The sequence below is a fragment of the Oryctolagus cuniculus genome, chromosome 7, assembly GCF_051225735.1.
Source record: "Oryctolagus cuniculus isolate XC-2025 breed Fujian yellow rabbit chromosome 7, ASM5122573v1, whole genome shotgun sequence".
NCBI lineage: Eukaryota > Metazoa > Chordata > Mammalia > Lagomorpha > Leporidae > Oryctolagus > Oryctolagus cuniculus.
Window position 1 is genome coordinate 90,194,481 of NC_142873.1, and position 20,290 is coordinate 90,214,770.

Here is a 20,290-nt window from a genome sequence, read left to right on the forward strand (position 1 = left end):
TGAAAAATTACAATCTAGTAACTCTCCTTTGTCCTCCAAGATTATTAGGGTTTCTTTTAAATACACATGCAAGCAATTCCTAACACATTGTCAACTACAAAGGATGCCTGGTATACATACATTTTTGACAGAAGCATTCATTACCTGAACAAATACAAATATCACATATAACATATGTGACTGTTTATAAACACATTGAACTAAACCAAGTAACAACATTTCTAATGTTCTCTGTTGAATAAATTCATTATAAAAATTTCAGAGGTCATGAATATTTCTGAAACTTTTATTTATAGGATGAAACAATTTGGGAGACATATATAATCTGGAGGATTTGCTATGAGAGTCAAGTGGTAAGAAATAATAAATGTTATCTGATGGTGACAATTTTTATCAAGTAAAGTATAAGAGGGATATGTAAGTGCTACAAAGTACAATATCATTTTGAAGTAAAAGGGAGGTGAAATCTAGAAGCTTAAACTAAAAGCAAGTGTAATGGATATAATGGGCAAAAGCAAAAGAAATAAAAGAAGAGGAAAATGAGGAAAAGAGATAAGGAAACACACAGTTCAACTAAGATTAATATAAAAAGATCTTTTGCAATTAATTCTTGTATTAGCTGAAATCAGGTAATTTATAGTGTGTCACTACTGTACGGTATATAGGAATTATAATTACTTCTATTCTTTAGTGAGGAGTTTTACAAAAAAGCCAGAGACTTATTTCTGCCTCGTGCAAACATCTAGAAAGGTAACAGCAAATTAATTACTGGGCTGCTTTTTTGTTTGTTTTAAAGGACAAAAACCAGAAAGAACAAATACTTCTCTGAGTTTGGCTATTTGCAAGTTTAGTGCACAATGTACAATACTTCTGGAGAACTGGAAAAGTAAAATTTTGAAAGTTAGACGTTCCAGAAGATATCCACATTTTCCTTTCTTAAACAGCGCAAGAAATAACTTAAGAGTCTGAAAATAATATTTGCTTAACACTGTTCTTGGTCTATAGACTAGGTTACAGGAACTGGCTCCAGAAAGACAATTCTTGGCAGCTCTGACTGATTCCATTGTTTGGGAATGGATGCTGTATTCCTTCTCTAATTTGAGGACAGAAACCACGCTGCATTCAAGTGAAAGCGACTCCGTGGAACAAAATTTTGGTTAGCTCAAAAGAATACAGTGTTCCTCTAGTGGCAAGGAGAATGATTACAAAAGCCACCAACACTACACACAGGAGAAATGATATAACGATCAGTGCTCTCAGTAGGCTTCCAATCCTACAAATGGTATAGAAAATACTGAAAACATAAAAAAGCATCCATTTCACAGGAACACAGGAACACAGAGCAGGGATGAAAAGAAAAGATAATCTGTGTTTGGCCTTTAACTGATAACACAAAAAGCCAATTTATCAAAACTGGCAGAGAGGAGATACAGAGTGCCTTCAGTGTAAAGATGTATCACGAGCACATTGAACATAGCCCGCCTATCCGAATTTGGCTGTTTGCTTTTAGAAATACTGATAGTTTGCACTGATGAATCTGCAAGAACTAATGAACTGGTGTTTGAAATTTGTTACTTAGTGAATCCAATTTCTTTCCGGGGGAAATGTATAAAAACTGTCACAAACCAGTAAAATTGCTGCTAGAACTTTTTAATTCAAATGCCTATTGACTAATATGATGTAACAATTTTTTTCAATTAAAAAATAAAGACAATAACTATCAAACTAGCTGATGAAAACTTGTTAAAATACTCAAACTCTGAAACAGTTTAAAATGTATTTTTCTTTCTACTTAAAGTACAGCATACAATTTATAAGTCTGAATTCTGAGACTGGAAGGACAGCTACATAGAAATAGAGTATTAGCAGAAGCCCAGCTACTAAATTATTAATTAGATTTTAGAATGCCCTTTGAAGGATCTTAAAAAGTGGTGTTACAAAATTAAAAACAAATATATGCAAGGTTTTGTTTCATATTTCCGTCTTATTTGGCATTAAGAGTTCACGACTGAATCTTGGAGAAATACTCCTTAAGAATAATGCAACAAAAAGGGAAGCACTTGCCTCAGTTACTGCAACGGTAGCTTTTACCAGGCACTAAAGTTACCACAACAGCAGGTAGCCATTCAAGTAGCTCACGATTAGAACTGAAGTCAATTCCTTCTTTAGAAAACTGTGAGCCAAACCAATTTGTCAGCAACTGGTATTGGGCAAAAGTACAGATTTCTATCTGCCCTATTGAATAGCTAATTCAAGTTTGTTTTCTGGAAAAACACTAGCCTTAAAAGCCAAACACTTAAGAACACAGACAGACACTTGGCCAGCATCACACTATGGCTTCCTTCCACACTTCATGAAGCTAATTGGAGGCCTGAGTCTGTTAGTGCTCTGCATGCATAATGGTTTTGTAGGCCATAAACATATGCTTCTTTCACATGTGTAGTCTTTCAGCATCAACGAGGAATGCTGCAGGAAGTGAAAAATATAAACTTTATACTTACTGTAAGGAACACATTCATACTGGACTTCAAGGTATTTGTATGTTCCAGGACATGGATCAGGAAATACATCTGACCCAGTAACTACTATACACTGTGTTCGATTGTTGCACCTGGAAAACACAACAAGTCACTTGTATAACATTATTCATTTATTTTTAAAGTATATAACAGGAAACTGTTTCATACTTTCCTCAAGAAAGTAGAAGCATAATACAAAAAAATTCAACTGCACTTTGGTTGCTCTACATTATTAAATCGTTATAAAAGTCATATTTTCTTTATGTTGTCATAACTCTGTAACACAGGTCACATCACTATTATACATTAAGAAGGCAAGGCAAGCGGAACAGCATTATATATAAAAATAATACATTTATTAAACAATTTGAGTATCAGATATTCTGGAGTACTTAAAATAACTGAATGATAAAAGAGAACCATAAAGAATTTTGAAAAAGTAGCCCAGCTGTTTGTACAACCAATTAAAGACAGCAGAAAGAGAATCACATTAAAAGGGGTCAGGTAGATATCTTAAGTCATGTATTTTGGTACCACCTGAACTCAAAACCTAGGTTGATTATTTTGCAAGAATGGCAGAGGCTGAAAATTTATATGGGATTAAATAGGTGAATTCTGTCATTCAAAATATACTACAGGGAGCTTCAAATGAGTCTTAAATATTAAACGAATTATAAGTACTATTAATTGCAAATATTAAACTAATGATAACCTTTATCACAGGTCTATAATACAGTATGGCATTTATTTTTTTAGAAAGCTTTTATTAAACAAATATAAATTTCGTAAGTACAGCTTTAGGAATTTAGCAGTTCTTCCCCTCACACCTACCCTCCCACCCCTACTCCTGTCTCACCTCCTACTCCCTCTCCCATTCCATTCTTCTTTTAAGATTCATTTTTAATTATCTTTATATACAGAAGACCAACTCTATACTAAGTAAAGATTTCAACAGTTTGCCTGTTAATTCTCATAGTACAACTCATTAAGGGCAGAGGTCCTACATGGGGAGTAAGTGCACGACTCTATTGTTGATTTAACAACTGACACTCATATTTATGTGATTACTGGAGGTTCCTGTCATGAGCTGCCATGGCTATGGAAGCCTTTTGCATCCAGAAACTCCGTCAGTATTTAGACAGGGCCATGAGCAAAGAGGACGTTCTCTCCTCCCTTCAGAGGAAAGTACCTCCTTCTTTTATGGCCCCTTGTTTCCATTGGGATCTCACTCAGAGATCCTTCATGTAGGTCATTTTAATTGCCACAGTGTCTTGGCTTTCCATGGTATTTACTTTTTAGAAACACACCATAGACTACATTTTTTCAAGAATGTGGATAATACAAATGACACCATGTTTTCTACATCATATTTTCTTCTCATTATTCTGGGTTCACTCATTTTAAGATATACATGTATAATTTTAAAATGAACCACAGAATTGATTTTCTATCCAAAAATTTTATTTTTAAGAAAATATTTATTTATTTCAAAGAGTTACATAGAGAAAGAGGGATAGACAGAGAGATCTTCCATCTACTGGCTCACTCCCCAGATGGCTGCACTGGCCAAGGTGGACCAGGTCAAAGCCAGGAGCCAGGAGCTTCTTCTAGGTCTCCCATGTGGGTAGCAGGAACCCAAGTATTTGGGTCATCTTCTGCTGCTTTTCCTAGGCCATTAGGAGGAAGCTAGATCAGAAATGGAGCAAGCAGGGTTCGAACTGGTGCCCATTTGGCATCCCATATGGGATGCCAACATTGCAGGTGGAGGTTTTACCCACTATACCACAATGCCAGCCTCATATCCAAAAATTTAAAATAGCAAGTCAACTTAAAATTTCTCATTAGGTCAATCTCTAACTTTCCAACTAACATAGAAATGTAACTTTGATGTTTCATCTTTCTTAAATTTTGCATTAATAGAGACCTCACTTCACTGCTTTTCTAGTTTACTGATCTCCCAGGAATCCTCAATCACTAACCTGCCCCCCCCCATCAAAACTAAAATCCTTTTTATTTCTTTCTTCGAGTTTATTCATACCTACAGTGATCCTCCCTTTATCTCACACTGACATCTCTCAGAAACTAAGAAATATAAACTCCTGTGTGTTATACACCCTTTGATATACTCCCTCAGTACAAGTTTTATAATCACTCAACAACATTCTGCTATGTTTCAAGTGCTTTTCTGTTTGAAGATTTATTTATTTGAGAGGCAGAGTTACATAGGGAGAGACAGAGAGAGGTCTTCCACCTGCTGGTTCACTCCTCAAACAGCAGCAAAGGCTGGAGCTGGGCAGAATAGAAATCAGAAGCCAGGAGCTTCATCTGGATCTCCCACATCAGTGCGGAGGCCCAGGCACTTGGGGCAATCTTCTACTGCTTTCCCAAGACCATTGGCAGAGAGCTGGATCAGAAGTGGAGTAGTCGGGGCTTGGAACCAGTGCCCATATGGGATGCTGGCACCACAGGCAGAGGCTTAACCTACTATGTCACACTGCCAGTCCCTCAAATGCTTTTAAAATACATATATTAAAGAAATCCCATGAAATAAAATTCTACTTGTGGAAAACTTTCACTCACCCTTCCCTTCTCATATCATCAAACTATGGAACAGAATGTGAAGGACTTTGGACCAAGATGGAGCAGGAAGTTCCTCAAAGGACTGGGGACTTTATATGATTTTTCCCAAACAAAGACTACACGTTAAGACTAATAACCCAACTTTTCTTTTGGATGAGTAGAGTAACTCTGACTTTAATCTGAGAACAGAAATCTTTCTATTTCTCAATGTCACAGGATGTTTTACAAAATGTCTACAAAGATTATTAGTTCTGCTCCCATTTACACTCTTTGTTTGAATGAGGACCAACACCATAAAATGAAAAGTAAGTGTCCATTTTGTTATTTGCTTTTTTTAAAAGATTTATATATTTATTTGAAAGTCAGAGTTACACTGAGAAAGAAGGAGAGGCAGAAAGAAAGAGGTCTTCCATCCACAGTTTCACTCCCCAATTGGCTGCAACAGCTGGAGCTGCACCGATCCGAAGCTAAGAGCCAGGAGCTTCCTCCAGGTCTCCTACGTGGGGGCAGGGGCCCAAGAACTTGGGCCATCTACTGCTTTCCTAGGCCATAGCAGAGAGCTGAATCAAAAGAGGAGCAGCTGGGACTAGAACTGGCGCACATATGGGATGCCAGTCCTGCAGGCGGCGGCTTTATCTACTATAACACAGCTCCAGCCCCACTATTTACATTTACTGAACAACTTCAACTTTGCATTCATCATCTGACCATAATTACAAGTTCAAATAATGTCAAAGGCAGTTACGATAGTTCCTATGAACATATAATTTTTATTTCTTTAAATAATCCCATTGCACAAAGCATTCACTTCAAGACAGCAAAATGTTAATGTTATATCTATAACCTTAGGTAAAACTGCAAGTAAGGAGTCATGACGGCCTTCCTACAAGTACAATTATGTAGCTTTCTGAGATGTATGGCATCCAAAAACATCAAAAATATTCATTTTACATTCATAAATTTATTTCAGAAATGCAAGAAAATTAATCTGAGAAAAATTGGAATTTTGGTACTAAAACAGTAACAGCTCAGCTAGAAAATGAAGCCATTTGAAAAATTATAAGAAAATCAGAGCTTAGGATACAAGTATCTTTTCTCTTGGAAATGAACCTAAACTTTTAGAGGACCAACTTATGGAAATAAAAATATATACTAGGGACCAGCATTGTGGCACAGCAGGTTAAGACACCACTTGTGAGGTCAGCATGGCATCCCATTTGCCTTACAGGAGTACTAACTGTACCGACTGCAAATCCAGCTCCCTGCCAATACACCTGGGAAAGCAGCGGAAGACAACCCAATTTCTTGGGTCCCCTCACCCACTTGGGAGATCCAGACAGAGTTCCTGGCTCCAAGCTTTGCTCTGGCCCAGCCGCAGTCATGGCAGCCATTTGGAGAGTGAGCCAAAATGGAACATTTCTCTTCCTTTCTCTCCCTCTCTGCCTTTCAAATAAATAAAATATAAATCCTTTAAACAAAAATAGAGAAGTGGTGGGAGAGACAGACAGACACTACGTATATATTCCTTTATGAATGAAGCAAGCTGCCTTTAAAGTTTCTAATCAGAGTAAATGTGAGACACAAGGGGAACAGAAAAATCCGACATGAGCTGTAACACCAAGAAAAATCTGAAAATGCGTTAATGAAGAAGCTGTTGGTAAGACTGTTAAACTGTAAATTGCTATCATTTAAAAAGATCAGTAAAGGGAAAGTAATTACTTAGCCACAGAAGCAAAGTTAATTCCCACTAAGGGTTCAGCTTCAAGTTTTCATTCTAATGAAAATAAAAGGGCATGCTTAAGCCAAGAAAGGAAAGGCACTGGATCAGTAGTTCATATTCTCAGAGGTGGGCTCAGTTCCTGGAATGTCCCTCCTCTCCTCCCCCACAAGAAAAGATGTCTTTACCAGTAAAGGTATCATTGTCTTAACATGAAAATATCAACATGTTTTCATAACACCACACAGATCTGTATTTGCTATGCTAATAACCTACACCTTTCCTAAATGTTAAACATAAAAATTGAGTATAAATGAGAATAAGACAGAAGGGAAAAAAAAAGGGTTTTCAAAATAGGTAGAACCTCAGAAAAGATTTAAAGAAGCTACAATTATTGTCCATGAAGAGAAAGATACTAGAAATATTTTAAACACTTCAACTTTCAAATAACTGGCCTTATTCTATATTATATTTATAAACAAGAACAGAGGAGTGAGGATTTGTAAAACAATGCTTTTCAAAATGTGTTTCTGAGGCCATTAGCACTAGCACCATGTGGAAACCAGCTAGAAATGCAGACAGGCCCCATCTGAAATGAGCAGATTCAGACCCTCTGAGGCAGACACAGAGCCCTCTCAGGTGAAAAGAGCTCTACATCTGGGAATCACTGGGCTAAAACAAGATAGGTACAGATACTTTAGTGAGAAATAAGTACACAAAGAAGCACAATCTTTTTCTCCATAAGATGAACAAAATGTAAGTGAAATACAAAATAAGTGATGAGTTCGATTGATGCAAGAAGTAATAGTTTACAATGCTAACATTGTCTTCTTGGCTAAATTTAAGTGCAGAAATCAAGAGGTTTAATTGCTCTAATTTTGACTATCAATTTATGCTAAGGGGAGTCTAAATAAGTACAAGTGTAAATTGCATAAAACACATTTTTAACAAATAAGGTAGCGTTATTTTCATAAACATTTACTACTTAAGGAAAATGTAATACTGAATAAATCTGGAAGTAAAATTTTGACAATCTTTAAAAACACTACTTTCCTTAGAAGCAGAATGTCATCAAAAACAACAAAATATGAACCACTGTAACCACTGTTTATTTTTCTTTGGCCTATTAATTAAAATAAATTTCAAAAGTGACTCAAAGGATGGCATCAATATAGTTGTTTTCAGAGAGAACTCAGTAGACCTTGCAAATAATGTCTAAGCAATGTGTGGGGTATAATTCATGATTTAATACTATCTAGAAAATAAACATAAAAGTACATAAGCACTTGGTCTCCAATCTCCAATTCTAAATACAACAATTTTTAATATTTCAATTGCATTTCTAAACTCTTCAAATTTGGCATGTAAAGACAAAGGCATAATCATTATTTTTCAACAACCTAACAAAAACATAAAGTATCATTTATATGCTTTTTTTTTTTTTTTTTTTGGATAGGCAGAGTGGACAGTGAGAGAGAGAGACAGAGAGAAAGGTCTTCCTTTGCCGTTGGTTCACCCTCCAATGGCCGCCGTGGCCAGTGCGCTGCGGCCAGCGCACCGCGCTGATCCGATGGCAGGAGCCAGGTACTTCTCCTGGTCTCCCATGGGGCGCAGGGCCCAAGCACTTGGGCCATCCTCCACTGCACTCCCTGGCCACAGCAGAGAGCTGGCCTGGAAGAGGGGCAACCGGGACAGAATCCGGCGCTCCGACCGGGACTAGAACCCGGTGTGCCGGCGCCGCAAGGCGGAGGATTAGCCTAGTGAGCTGCGGCGCCGGCCTATATGCTATTTCAATATGATTTTGGGTTACAACTTTCCGACTACCATATTAAAGATTTGTTCCTCTATTAAAGAATAGTAACAAATGCTTTTAAAACATTATCTGTCCAAATATCAGAATAAAGTATTATTTCTAACATTAATGTTCATAAAACTTACATCTTATTCATAAAACCCATCAACCACAACAAAGAAAAATCCTAAATCCTGCTTTAGATAAAGGACATAAACCTGTTCAAATGGGGGCAAAACACTGGAATTTAAACATTATAAAACTCACTCCTATACTTTTTCTAACTTAAAACGTGAGGATGGGAGTGGGGTATGGGTGATGGGAGTCTTTCCAGGAAGGAAGTCAAATGTTCATCTCGGGGGCCAGCACGGTGCTGTAGAAGGCTAAACCTCTACCAGCAGTACCGGCATTCCGTATGGGTGCCCGTTTGAGTCCCAGCTGCTCCACTTTCAATCCAGCTCCCTGCTAATGTGCCTGGAAAAGCAGAGGAAGATGGCCCAAGAACTTGGGCCCTTGTACCCACATGGGAGATCTGGAAGAAGCTCCTGGCTTTGGATGGCCTAGCTCTGGAAGTTGTGGCCATTTGGAGAGTGAACCAGCAGATGGAAGCTCTCTCTCTCTTTCTCTCTATGTATCTCTGCCTTTCAAATACATTAATGAATCTTTTAAAGAAATGTTCATCTCTACAACTGAAGAAAAAGTAAACAGATAAATAATTTTGGAGAGTAACAGCTTATTAACTTACTACCTGTATATGAGCAAATACCAATATATCTGATTAGCAAAAATTGGAATGTTCTCAAGAAAATGTGTAATTGATACATAAGATTTTATAAAAGTATATTATTGCTAGCTTGCATACTAGTATACAGAAATTATTTGGAAAATGTCATGCCCAGATTAATAGATTTTGAAGAAACATTATTTTCCACATTTGGGACACAGTGCTTCATTACTAATAAAACATTTATGCAAACAAGCTATTAATATGTTCCTTTTCCTTAACCTTTTAAAACTGTAAGGGAAAGAAGACCCAGGGTGCACATTACCTGTAATCTGAGAATAAATTGTATTGGAAAACAATACAGCATATTGTTCAACCCTGTTCAGAAGCAAAGTCATTTGCTAATTGGGAAGATTAGTGATTAGTGTTTAAAAAGTCAGACTTTTACAATCAAAAAGAATTGCTCTTTAAAGATCCAGCTTAGCAGCTTACTTTAATTTTGACTGCAAAAGCAATGTATTAAACTTTTCAACCTTAGCTTTCTCATCTGTTGAAATGCAGTATCTTCTTTGAGGGCTGTTGGTACAGTTAAATGAAAAAATGCAGACAATCTCAGAATAATGCCTGACCAAACCCCAACAAAAATGAGCGCCAACGAAAACATCAGCAGTAACAATATCTCTAACATAAGATGGACAGATCTGAAAACCTGAAATCAGATCTTTTACTCTTCCAGAGTTGTTTCTGTGCTGCACATGTTTTTGCCTGTGTATGGCTTTAAAAACAGGCCCAACTATTCACATAAATTTTTTTCCATTCCAACTCTAATCTTGAATTATACAATGCCCAACAAATTGTTTTTACTCCTCTTTTGATTATCTTATGCTCATTATTACACTTTACCAAGTGCAAAGTATGGAGATGAGATTCCATGTGTAATCTATTGTGAGAGGTGTTTTAATCAATAGTCTTGTTCTGCTGATTAAGCAGGGGGCTTCTGTTTTGGCAAGATAACATTAGTTTCTCCAGTCATGCTCCAAAAACCATTGGGAATCTTCAGCAGATCATTAGATATGCTACAATAAAGCTTCGGTGCATTTCCTTTTCTTGCTTAAATTACTTCTTCACTGTCCCATCATTCCCCGTCACCAATGGCACAGCATTATTATTGTAGCTGCCCTGAAACTTACACTAGAGCTATGTCTCCAGGCCATAGGATGCCATTTTCAATTGAAGCTTCTACTCGAAAATATAAATTAAGAAAATTTCATTATCTCCTGCCAGGGGCCATTATTCACCATAGTTCTATGGAAGATTAAAAATGCAAAATCCACTGACTGAAGAAATACTACAGCATTCAACAGAGAAGCTTGGTAAACTATAACAGAACTAAAAATTCAAGTTTGTTTAAATCTGAAATAATCTTCTAGGCTTAGTCCAATTCTTTTTTTTTTTATGTTCAATGAAGACTGCTTCAATGATTTACTTCTTTTTGTGACTGTTTTTCCTTTTGAACTTGTTACAAAATACCAGCAATAATAGGTCTATTGTTTTTCCTCCAAAGTTATATTCTGCCTTAATTATAGGTGTTCAGTTTTTGGAGATGAAATACATGCTTGGAAGGTGCCAGGGCATCTTCAGTTATATCCCATTTAAAAATGCCAAGTATAAACGGAACATTCATATGAGTATCCTAAAGAGGGTCTATCATATGAGCAGGTGAACTATATATTCTAAATGAACAGAACATTTACAACTGAATAGAATAGGAAGGATAGTCATTCTTGAGCCTTGATTATTAGATAAAAACAGAAGGTATCCCAACAAGTAAATTTTATTCTGTTCAAGTGTACAAGTTAAAAAAACGTCAGACCCTCACCACAAAAGGAAGGAAAAAAGATTAAAGAGAAAACAAAGAAAACAGAAATCATAAATTTTTCCTGGAGATGATCATATGCCTGGCACCTAATAAGAATTCAGAAAGTGTTTCTAAATGAATGAAATAATGATGAATGGTTAACCTGGCTATTTCTGCTCATAAATAAACATGGTTAATAAAAAATACACATCATACATCTAATTCGGCTTCAACTGGCTACAGATGAATTTCAGAGAACTCTGTCAATTTGGATATAGTTTTGTATCATGAAAGCCAATAATAAAACACTTACGAGATAGCTCATCTATTTAAAAGGAGAAAGGAGAAAAGGATCCTTGTGCTTTGAAACACTTCTCCATTCACCAACATTACAAATGACCTAGTAGTCTAGCCTCTAGAACACTTGTATTTTTTATTCCATATTTAGAGCAATTTTTCTACACACAGCAGATGATCTTAAAATCTGAATAGGTAAGCTCCAAAGCAAACAGATCTACACAAAGTAATTGCAGGAATTGAGAGCGACAATGATGTTATGCTCCAACAGACAGGGTTACAATCATCCTCACACATGCAAGAGCTAAACAGACAAATGTTAAATCAAACCTTTGTTTTAACTTTTAATTTCATAATGATTTTTTTTTACCATGTAAAGGTTTATTCTGTAGAGCTAAGGAAAGCTGGTCTTGCTTTCTTTAAATATTTATTAATGATGATTTGTGAGCTTAACTAATTGCTAGGTAAACATAACATTAGGAAGCTAAATGGTGCGTAATTAATATGGCAAAAAAGAGGTGTTATATAGTAATGCTCTCATTTGTCACATAACCATGTTCTCCTAATTTGTTTAAAAAGTTGGGTAGTTTAGAAGATTTTAAACCATCATATAGTAGTTATTTAGCAATGTTAGGATATTATAATCCATACATTATAGAAAACTGTATTCAAGTGTTTTGAAATTACTGAAGTTTCTACTGTACCATAATCTAATATAATCTACTTACATAATGATACATTCATAAACACATACCTTGAAAAAATAAACACTATAATTTATATTCAATATTCATATAGACTGGTGCTTTCAAAAGTTTTTAATACAATCCTACTTTTAAACAAATTGCAACTGATTAAATCTTTTAAATTGTAAAAAAAAAAAGTCCAACTAATTTAAATAAAACATAAATCAGTTTGACTGAAAAGGAATACAGCATGATGTAAGAGAAATAGCCAAAAAAGAGAGTAGAAAGAAAAAGCAAAAAACCAGTTAACCTATGACAAGTCAAAAAAAAAAAAAAAAAAAAAAAAGGCTTGTGTAAATTCAAAGTTCTAGAAAGTTGTATTCTCTTTTTCAGATGTTGAAAAGAGGAAGAATTTAAAAATGATACCCTCCATAACCATTTTGCATCTAAATAAAACACTGTGCCAGGAATTTTATAACAACGGCAAGGTATGCGTATTTTAATATTTTAGTTGATTTGCATCTTAGAAACTCCAAAAAATTTCCTCAAAAATTCCACATTAATTACTAAAATAAGCATTTTGAAATGGCAGTGATATGGTAAGAACAGCTTTTTGTGTCTTAAAGATCTCTGAAATTCCTTGCAGTTTTACTGGACCTTGGGGTCAGTTTAATGCAAAGTAGCCTTGACTCACTCAGAGCCTATTAATCCAGTACAAAACCTCTTGTTTGCAGAAATGCACATTCAACATAAATGTACTTGCTTTTATTAGTAAAATAAGAAGTATTTATTTGCAAAGCATGCCACTGAGACTTTCTTTCACACAGCGTCATCAGGTCTTACTATTTAATGAAAATAATCAGATAATTGAGGTGGAGATAAAAACTATAAAAGTTTGAAATGCTTAAAAAATATTGCTTCTGTGTCCAGGTTTAAGATGTCTGCTTTTAATTCAAAGAAATTTTCAAACCTGTATCAATTAAGAGCAATTATTTATAAAAATGTTAACCTACTACAGTTTGCACTTGGAGAAACTATCACATTTTTAACAAGGGAAATGGGAAATTGCTATGGGATGTCCTAGTTAGATTAAATTAGCAAGAAACTTGTTACCTTACTATATAAAAGACACAGCGTAATAAGACATGACCTTGCAGAGCCTCGGAGCCAATCTGCGATGTTTTTCCTTCCTATAACCCTTGCTAATTATCTGCAAAGTTACAGACCCTTTTGTCGTGGGTTATTTTTCTTCAAATTGTGAGGGGATTTGGGTTTCTAAATATTTAATTAGTTTTGTTATAATATGAGACTTGTTATACATGCCAAGCATTTCGATTTCCATACTCCACTCCTTCTAATTATCCTCAGATTTAGATTGGTCATCCCGAATCTTTTCCGTTTGTAATTATTTACTTCTTAAAGATCATTCAGTGAAGAAATATTTTCACCCTTATGGCTCTTCTTTTCCACAAATGGCTTTTCTGGTCCGTTAATTACCCGCTCGGAGGATTAGAGCTGAAAATAATGTAAAAGAACCTGCAACTAAAAGGAGTTTTAGAGGGCAAAATTGAGTAAATGAGATTTGTTTTGTTGCTATTTTCAATTCACCTTAAAGATTACTCACTTGGCTTGGGCATGATTTTGATTAACAGGAAAATTATGCCAGAAAAATTTTTCTTCTGACTTCCAGGATGTTTGATGGAGCGTCATTAAGACAGTATCATAAACATCTGAATATAAAACATCTTGTCTAATTGAGAGCCAATAGAATTTCCACTTTTCAGACCTTGCTTTGATTAGAGCTTGGTGACAAATGTTCTTAAATAAATCATACTAAAGTACAGAAATAATACCACCAGACTTCTGAAAGCATGGCTTTTCAAAAAACAAAAATTCTATCTATGGGGCCGGTGCTGTAAAAACCTCAGCAGTGCTGGAATTCCATATGGGCGCCGGTTCGAGTCCTAGCTACTCCACTTCCGATCCAGCTCTGTGCTATGGCCTGGGAAAGCAGAAGATGGCCCAAGTCCGTTGCAGCCAGGAGTGAGCCAGCGGATGGAAGACCTCTCTCTCTCTCTCTCTCTCTCTCTCTCTCTCTCTCTCTGTCTCTCCTCTAACTTTGCCTTTCAAATAAATAAATAAATCTTTAAAAAATATATATCTATGCAAAAATTAAGGGCATGACTCTTTGCTATATAATTGACTCAGGAAGTTTCACTTTTTCTTTTATTAAAATGACTCCATATTGTATGAGGCAAGAAAACATTCACTACCCAAAATGAGTTTTAAATTTTTTTCCTACTCTCAAGTACTGTATTTCTTCATCAAAATTTTCAACTAACTATACTTTTTGTTATTTTTATTTTAAGGTAATTTATTTTCCTCATACAACTTCTAAAATATTTTGGTAGTAAGATACTTGATGTAGTGTGCAGATATGTGCACAACTATATCCTGTATAAAACAGCATGGAAAATGAGTAAGCAATATCCTAATGATATGCACTGAATTAATAAATTATTGTTGGAGGGTAAGGGAATTACGTTTCTCCAAATGTTCAACAAAGTGAAAACTCTTACTCTGAAAACAAAGTGCTACATTATTTTTCTGAAAGCCATGAATCATTTTTTATTAAACAATACCACTTTAAACCCCAAGAACCATTGATTCATGGTTCCTTAGGTCATTTCCTTCCAACCCAGGAAAAATTCACCTTATCATCTACTTCCTGAGATTTTATCTTCATAGTCAGATTATGTCTCAACTCCCAAGAAATTTTCATATAAATATTCTGTTCTAATAGATGTGATAACCCTTCCATCCAAAAACAATCTTTTTAGCAACTATGTGCTAATAAATCTGAGCATAAACTATATATTAGCAACAAATACAATAGAACCAAATTAGTATTAAATTTTAGCAACCAAACCTTTGTCAAGGAAATTGTTCCTTCAAAAATAAAAATTAAAAAACCTGCTAGACTTCAGTGGATGAGAAATGGCGGTGGAAACGAGCATGGAATTATACAACTGCAATTCTGGTCCAAACCCCTCAGATACTCCCTTTGGGCCCTTTTCTCCTATAGTTCACTCACCCTGCAACCTCAGTGTTTCTCCAAAAAAACCCTGCTTAAAGATCACTGATTTGATATAATCCTTCATCAATGCAGGTAAGAAACTAAGGCTCAGAGATTCTGAATTAATCACCAAAACTACACCCTAGAAGAATCACTGATTCAGAAACACCCCTCTTTCTCTCCTAAGCAGTTCTCTACTGTACCACCTGCTCCATATGTACAAGTCAGTACTGTTTTCTACAGCAGACATAATAACAGGGTTAACCTAGGGGTTAAGAATCCTGTATCCCACATTAGCAAGCCTGTGTTCAGTACCTAGCTCTGGCTCCTGACTCCAGTTTCCTGCTAATGCAGGCCCTGGGAGGCAAGGATGATAGCTCAAGTGATTGAGTTTCTGCCAACCATGTGGGAGACCTGGATTGAATTCCAGGCCACGGTGGGCATTTGGAGAATAAACCAGTGGATGGGAGTTCTGTCTTTTTATCTAATAAATACATAAATAAGTAAATAATTATTGAAAGGATGTATTTGAAAGGCAGAGTTACAGAGAGAGCCAGAGAACTTCCATCTGCTGGCTCACACCCCAAATGGTCGCAATGGTAGAATCTGGGTCAGGTCAAAGTCAGGAGCCCAGAGCTCCATCTGGGTCTATCACATGGATGGCCAAAGCCCAAGCACTGGGTCATCTTTCACTGCTTTCCCAGACATGTTGGATCAAGGAATTGGATCATCAGCAAAGCATCTGGGACTTGAATAGGCATCCATACAGGATACTGACATTGCAGGCTGTGGCTTAACCCACTGCACCACCACTGGGGCCACCACAAGCTGGCCCCAAGAAAATAAATTTTTAAAGAAATCACAACAGGGGCAGCTTTTTCCATGTAGATTTTAAGGACCTTGTTATCTGTGTAATCTAAAACAGCTAGCATAGCAGTGAGCTAACTTCATTGAGGATTCTCTGAAATGAGCTTTTGCAGAAATTACTATATATACTTTTTGAACTATTTCTTCCTTGATAAGAAGATCCATCTAAGGATCATAAGTCTCTGAAGCAGAAAATCGCCAGAGCCAAGGCTATCAGGCTTCTCGTCTGAGTAACTTATGCTCTCCTCCTCCCAGTGGTGCCCTCCACGCAAGCAGAGGTGCAGCAACTCCTTTTGGACTTGAGGGAGGCACACACATAGGCAGGAAGCAGCAGCCAAGCAGGTGGTAAAACAGGAGTCAATACAACCTGTCCTGGCCAAATAGCATTACATGCCTCCCTGATTATCAATACTGCAGACGATCTTTCTCTCGCTCTCCTTTCCCTACAGCAGTAACTGTCTATATAATTAATTTGGTAATTAATCACATTCCTTCACAGCAATCTTTCACAGCTTGCATTTTACTTGTTACTAAATCTACCTACTATGTTCCATTTGTAGAATGAAACCATAAGCTTCTTATGTATGATTTTATTATTTATTTATTAGGATGCTGGGCACTTCATTCTACCAGGTCTCATACAAGGACTTTTAGCTGTCCCTAAGACCTTGGTTCTACCTCTATTAAGATGATTTTAGTTCATCTAAATGCCCAGACCAGTTTTCAGCATGAAGTACTCACTGAATAAATACTGTCCAAATTGGAATTCTAGTTCTTCTGTATTTTATGGAAGGTTTTTAATAAAGTAAATTCAAAATGCCTTATGATACATATTAGCTGTCATTTCATTAGTAAAAAAAACTGCAGAGATTTTGTAGAGATACTTACTTGACTATTTATCCTGTAGATGAAAAAAAAAATAAAGGCCAAAACAGGGAAACACAAACTCTAGGGATATTTCTGAGCAGTGGAGCAGGTTTACAAGTCAAAAATAATCCTTAATACGCATAATCTGAATATAAATAATCAAGTTCAACAGACTTATAAAGAGATGGATACTTTGTAGTACAACACTCAAACTTAATGGAGTCTAACCTGACTGATAAATACATGACAAATTTCTCTGGCTTACTTCTGATAAATCAGAACTAATCTTTAATCATGACAAAATATTCATAATCTAATCCTTTTATCAAATTGACTACCACTGCAGGAGTCTCATGTGTTTGCACAATTAAAAACCCCATGTTAGCTGTATATAATAAGGCATTACATTTGATGCAAATCCTTCTCTATTGAAATAAGTGCCAAGCTGACAGCAGGAAGTAGCTGATAAGAAAGCAACAAGGCATTGCTGATGGCATTCTTGATAACTGAACACCAACTCATAAGCATTCAGTCTCCAGCCTATTACCCAAAGAGCTCTTTTTTAGAAAGCACAGATCAAAGGAAGTGTCCTTTTGTTGTATCCCAGTCACAAAGGCAAGAAATTATCTTTAAACACATGGATGGATGGATAGATGGATGGATGAAGGAAAGAAGGAAGGGGGGGATACAGAGAGAAGGTATGATAATTTTATATCCATCTGTGAGTCTGGTACTAGAAAAAGTGGTAGAACACATTAACTGTTGCTATACCCTAGGAACAGAAATACCTACAATTCTGGAAGCACAGTAATACTCTACATGGCACTTTAAAATAGTATCTATGCAAAAGAACACTAACATAAATGGATATGCAATTGTGTATTACTGTTCTTTGCTATAAAGAGAGTGAAGTCTTTATTGTTTCAGAGTTACCATGAAGGGTCTCAAATCCTAGTGCTATTTTCTGTGCTTTCATTATAAAGCCAAAAATAACTTTTAAGATACACTGCAAGGTTTTGAGACAAAGAAAGAACACAATCTTTGTTCTTTCCTCCTTAGCCTACATGCAAGAAGAGAATTCATGATGCCTGAGCAGCAGAAAGCAGAAAGCAGATGTTCTGTGGTATACACAGTAAGAAATGAAAGGGTGAGGACAGACAGACCGATCCAGTACTTTCCCAATATACAGCGCATTCTGCCAATGCTCACCACTTTCGCTTTACCAATTTTTGGAAGTCTGTTGCACTATAAGGGAGATTTGGTATCTTAGTTATTTCTGTACATATCTCCTCCTCTTTGCCAGATTTTAACATCTCTGAGGAGTGACAATTTTAAGAAACTCTGAACCACATGTAGAGTGTAACACTGTGTCTTATTCTAAAATTTATCACTCCATAACCATCAGCCTACACTCTTGGAAATAATATATTCTCAGCAGCTGCTTATAAATACCTTTAAAGTATTTGGCACATTAGCTTGGGCATCATAAAACTCATTAATCCTTTGGTAGCATAAATCAATGAATGAAAAGACAAAGATATAACCTTCAGAAGCCAAGCTAGTCCCATAACCATATGACAAAAACCAAATTAAAACTTACCTAGTCACACAGATTATATAAATGGTTTGTTTTTAAAAACTGCAATGGAGGCAGAGCCTTCCATTCCATATAACCGTAGCATGAATGAACTTCCCACTGGTAGCTTGTCTGAAAGGCTCAGTTCATCAGGCACTATAAAATGTTAGACTCAAATGCTTTAAATATCGCAGACACCATGTGCGGCCTTGGGAGTACAGGCCCATGTGCTGTGAAGCGGCAAACACCGTGCTCTTCTGAAAGCTAACATGCGCGTGTATGCCACAGATCTAAACAGGGTAGGCACACTAAATAATGAATGACTAGAAAAACATCTCATGACTGTAGATTAAAAGCACATTATACACATTTTCATATTGTGCACATCAAAATCTATTAAGCAATTTTAAGGTGTTTCAGGTGGTAGAAAAGTTGTGACTAAATATGATCTTATCTTAATAAGCTGTGTTTTGAGGTGGCATATTTTACACTTGACAAAGTTTAAGCATTATTTTTGTTTGCCAAACGTATCAGAACAGTTAAAGTAGTGTAGTTACATATAATATTACATGTTGTATGTTAGGAATAATGCTCAACTTATTAAGTGAGTTTGATATGTTAATATTAAGAAAAAGAAACACTAGAAGATCTTGCTACTGCTCTTATCTTTGACCCTTAAACTTTTCCATTTCAGCAACCTCATTAATGTCAAAATGCTATTAGAATGTCTGCCCAACATTAAAACCTCCACAGCCTGGGCAAGGCAAAATCTTCTGGGTTCAAACAGGAGTGCTTTCTTTTAGTATTCAGCAAAAAAGCTTTAATAGAGTCAGAAAGGTAGGAATATTATTTTATTAAAGAAAAAGGAAGACAACAAAGAAAAACTTTTAGTTTGCAAAAAGTCATTTTTAGACCTGAGTAGGACTTTTTTTTTTTTTTTTTTTTGCTTCGTTTTTACATCTAACTGTAATTCCTCAAATGCACTTATACGCAACCAGTACCACTGACAGGACCTGGTTTTAGTATTTAGTACCAGCACTGTTCCTTGGTCAGGTCACACCTGAAGGGGCATTTGAGGCAAGACTTCTCAGAGACTTATTGCAAGTCCTCCTGAACTCAGCGAAGCCACAACAGAAGCAGAGTTGGGTGGCGTGAAAAGAAGTCGAACTCCAGCACAGTCGTAAAAAAGGCCTACCAAGACCTTCAGGAAGGTGGCTCTGGAGCGGAGAGAGCCATGCAGGGAGGTCCCAAAATTAAGCAAAAAGGACGAGGAGGGCAAGACAGTGGACCCTGGCATTGAGGGAGCACTGCCTTTGAGGAGAAGGGCAGGAGACCTGCAGAGGGACTGGGCTGTGAGCTCATCCAGGCAACAGCTTGGGCAGCTGGGGCAAGAGTGCCGCACGCTAGAAGGAGCATCACCACGACCACTACAACAGCACGCCTGGGAAGGGTTTCATCAGCTGTTTCCAAACACAGTTCTTCCACTACTCGTCCTCATTTTCACGGCTTTTATTCTATTTTATCTTCTTGTACACACTGATATGTCAATCCTGTTTACTAAGTGATATTCAGTGGGTCTCCTATAGAGCAATGAACCTTAACAGGCAGCTTTTAATTGGCCCACATAGGAAACCGCATTACTATTAATTCCACAGCTACAGCATAAAATAAAACCATTGCTTCTCCAACTCCAGAGCAATTAGACCTCTCGGCTATTTGGCTAACTCTACT

At 36.5% G+C, this 20,290-nt stretch overlaps 1 protein-coding gene across 50 annotated transcripts in view; it reads right to left on the reverse strand.

Moving 5' to 3' along the window:
- ADGRL2 (adhesion G protein-coupled receptor L2) overlaps positions 1–20,290 on the reverse strand; it is a 689,746-nt gene that overhangs the window by 54,666 nt on the left and 614,790 nt on the right. For all 50 annotated transcript variants that reach the window (XM_089337145.1, XM_089337146.1, XM_070078190.2 and 47 more), the window contains one exon: positions 2,502–2,611. In XM_089337145.1, coding sequence (XP_089193271.1) covers positions 2,502–2,611 — 110 coding nt within the window. The remainder of the gene's footprint in view (positions 1–2,501; positions 2,612–20,290) is intronic.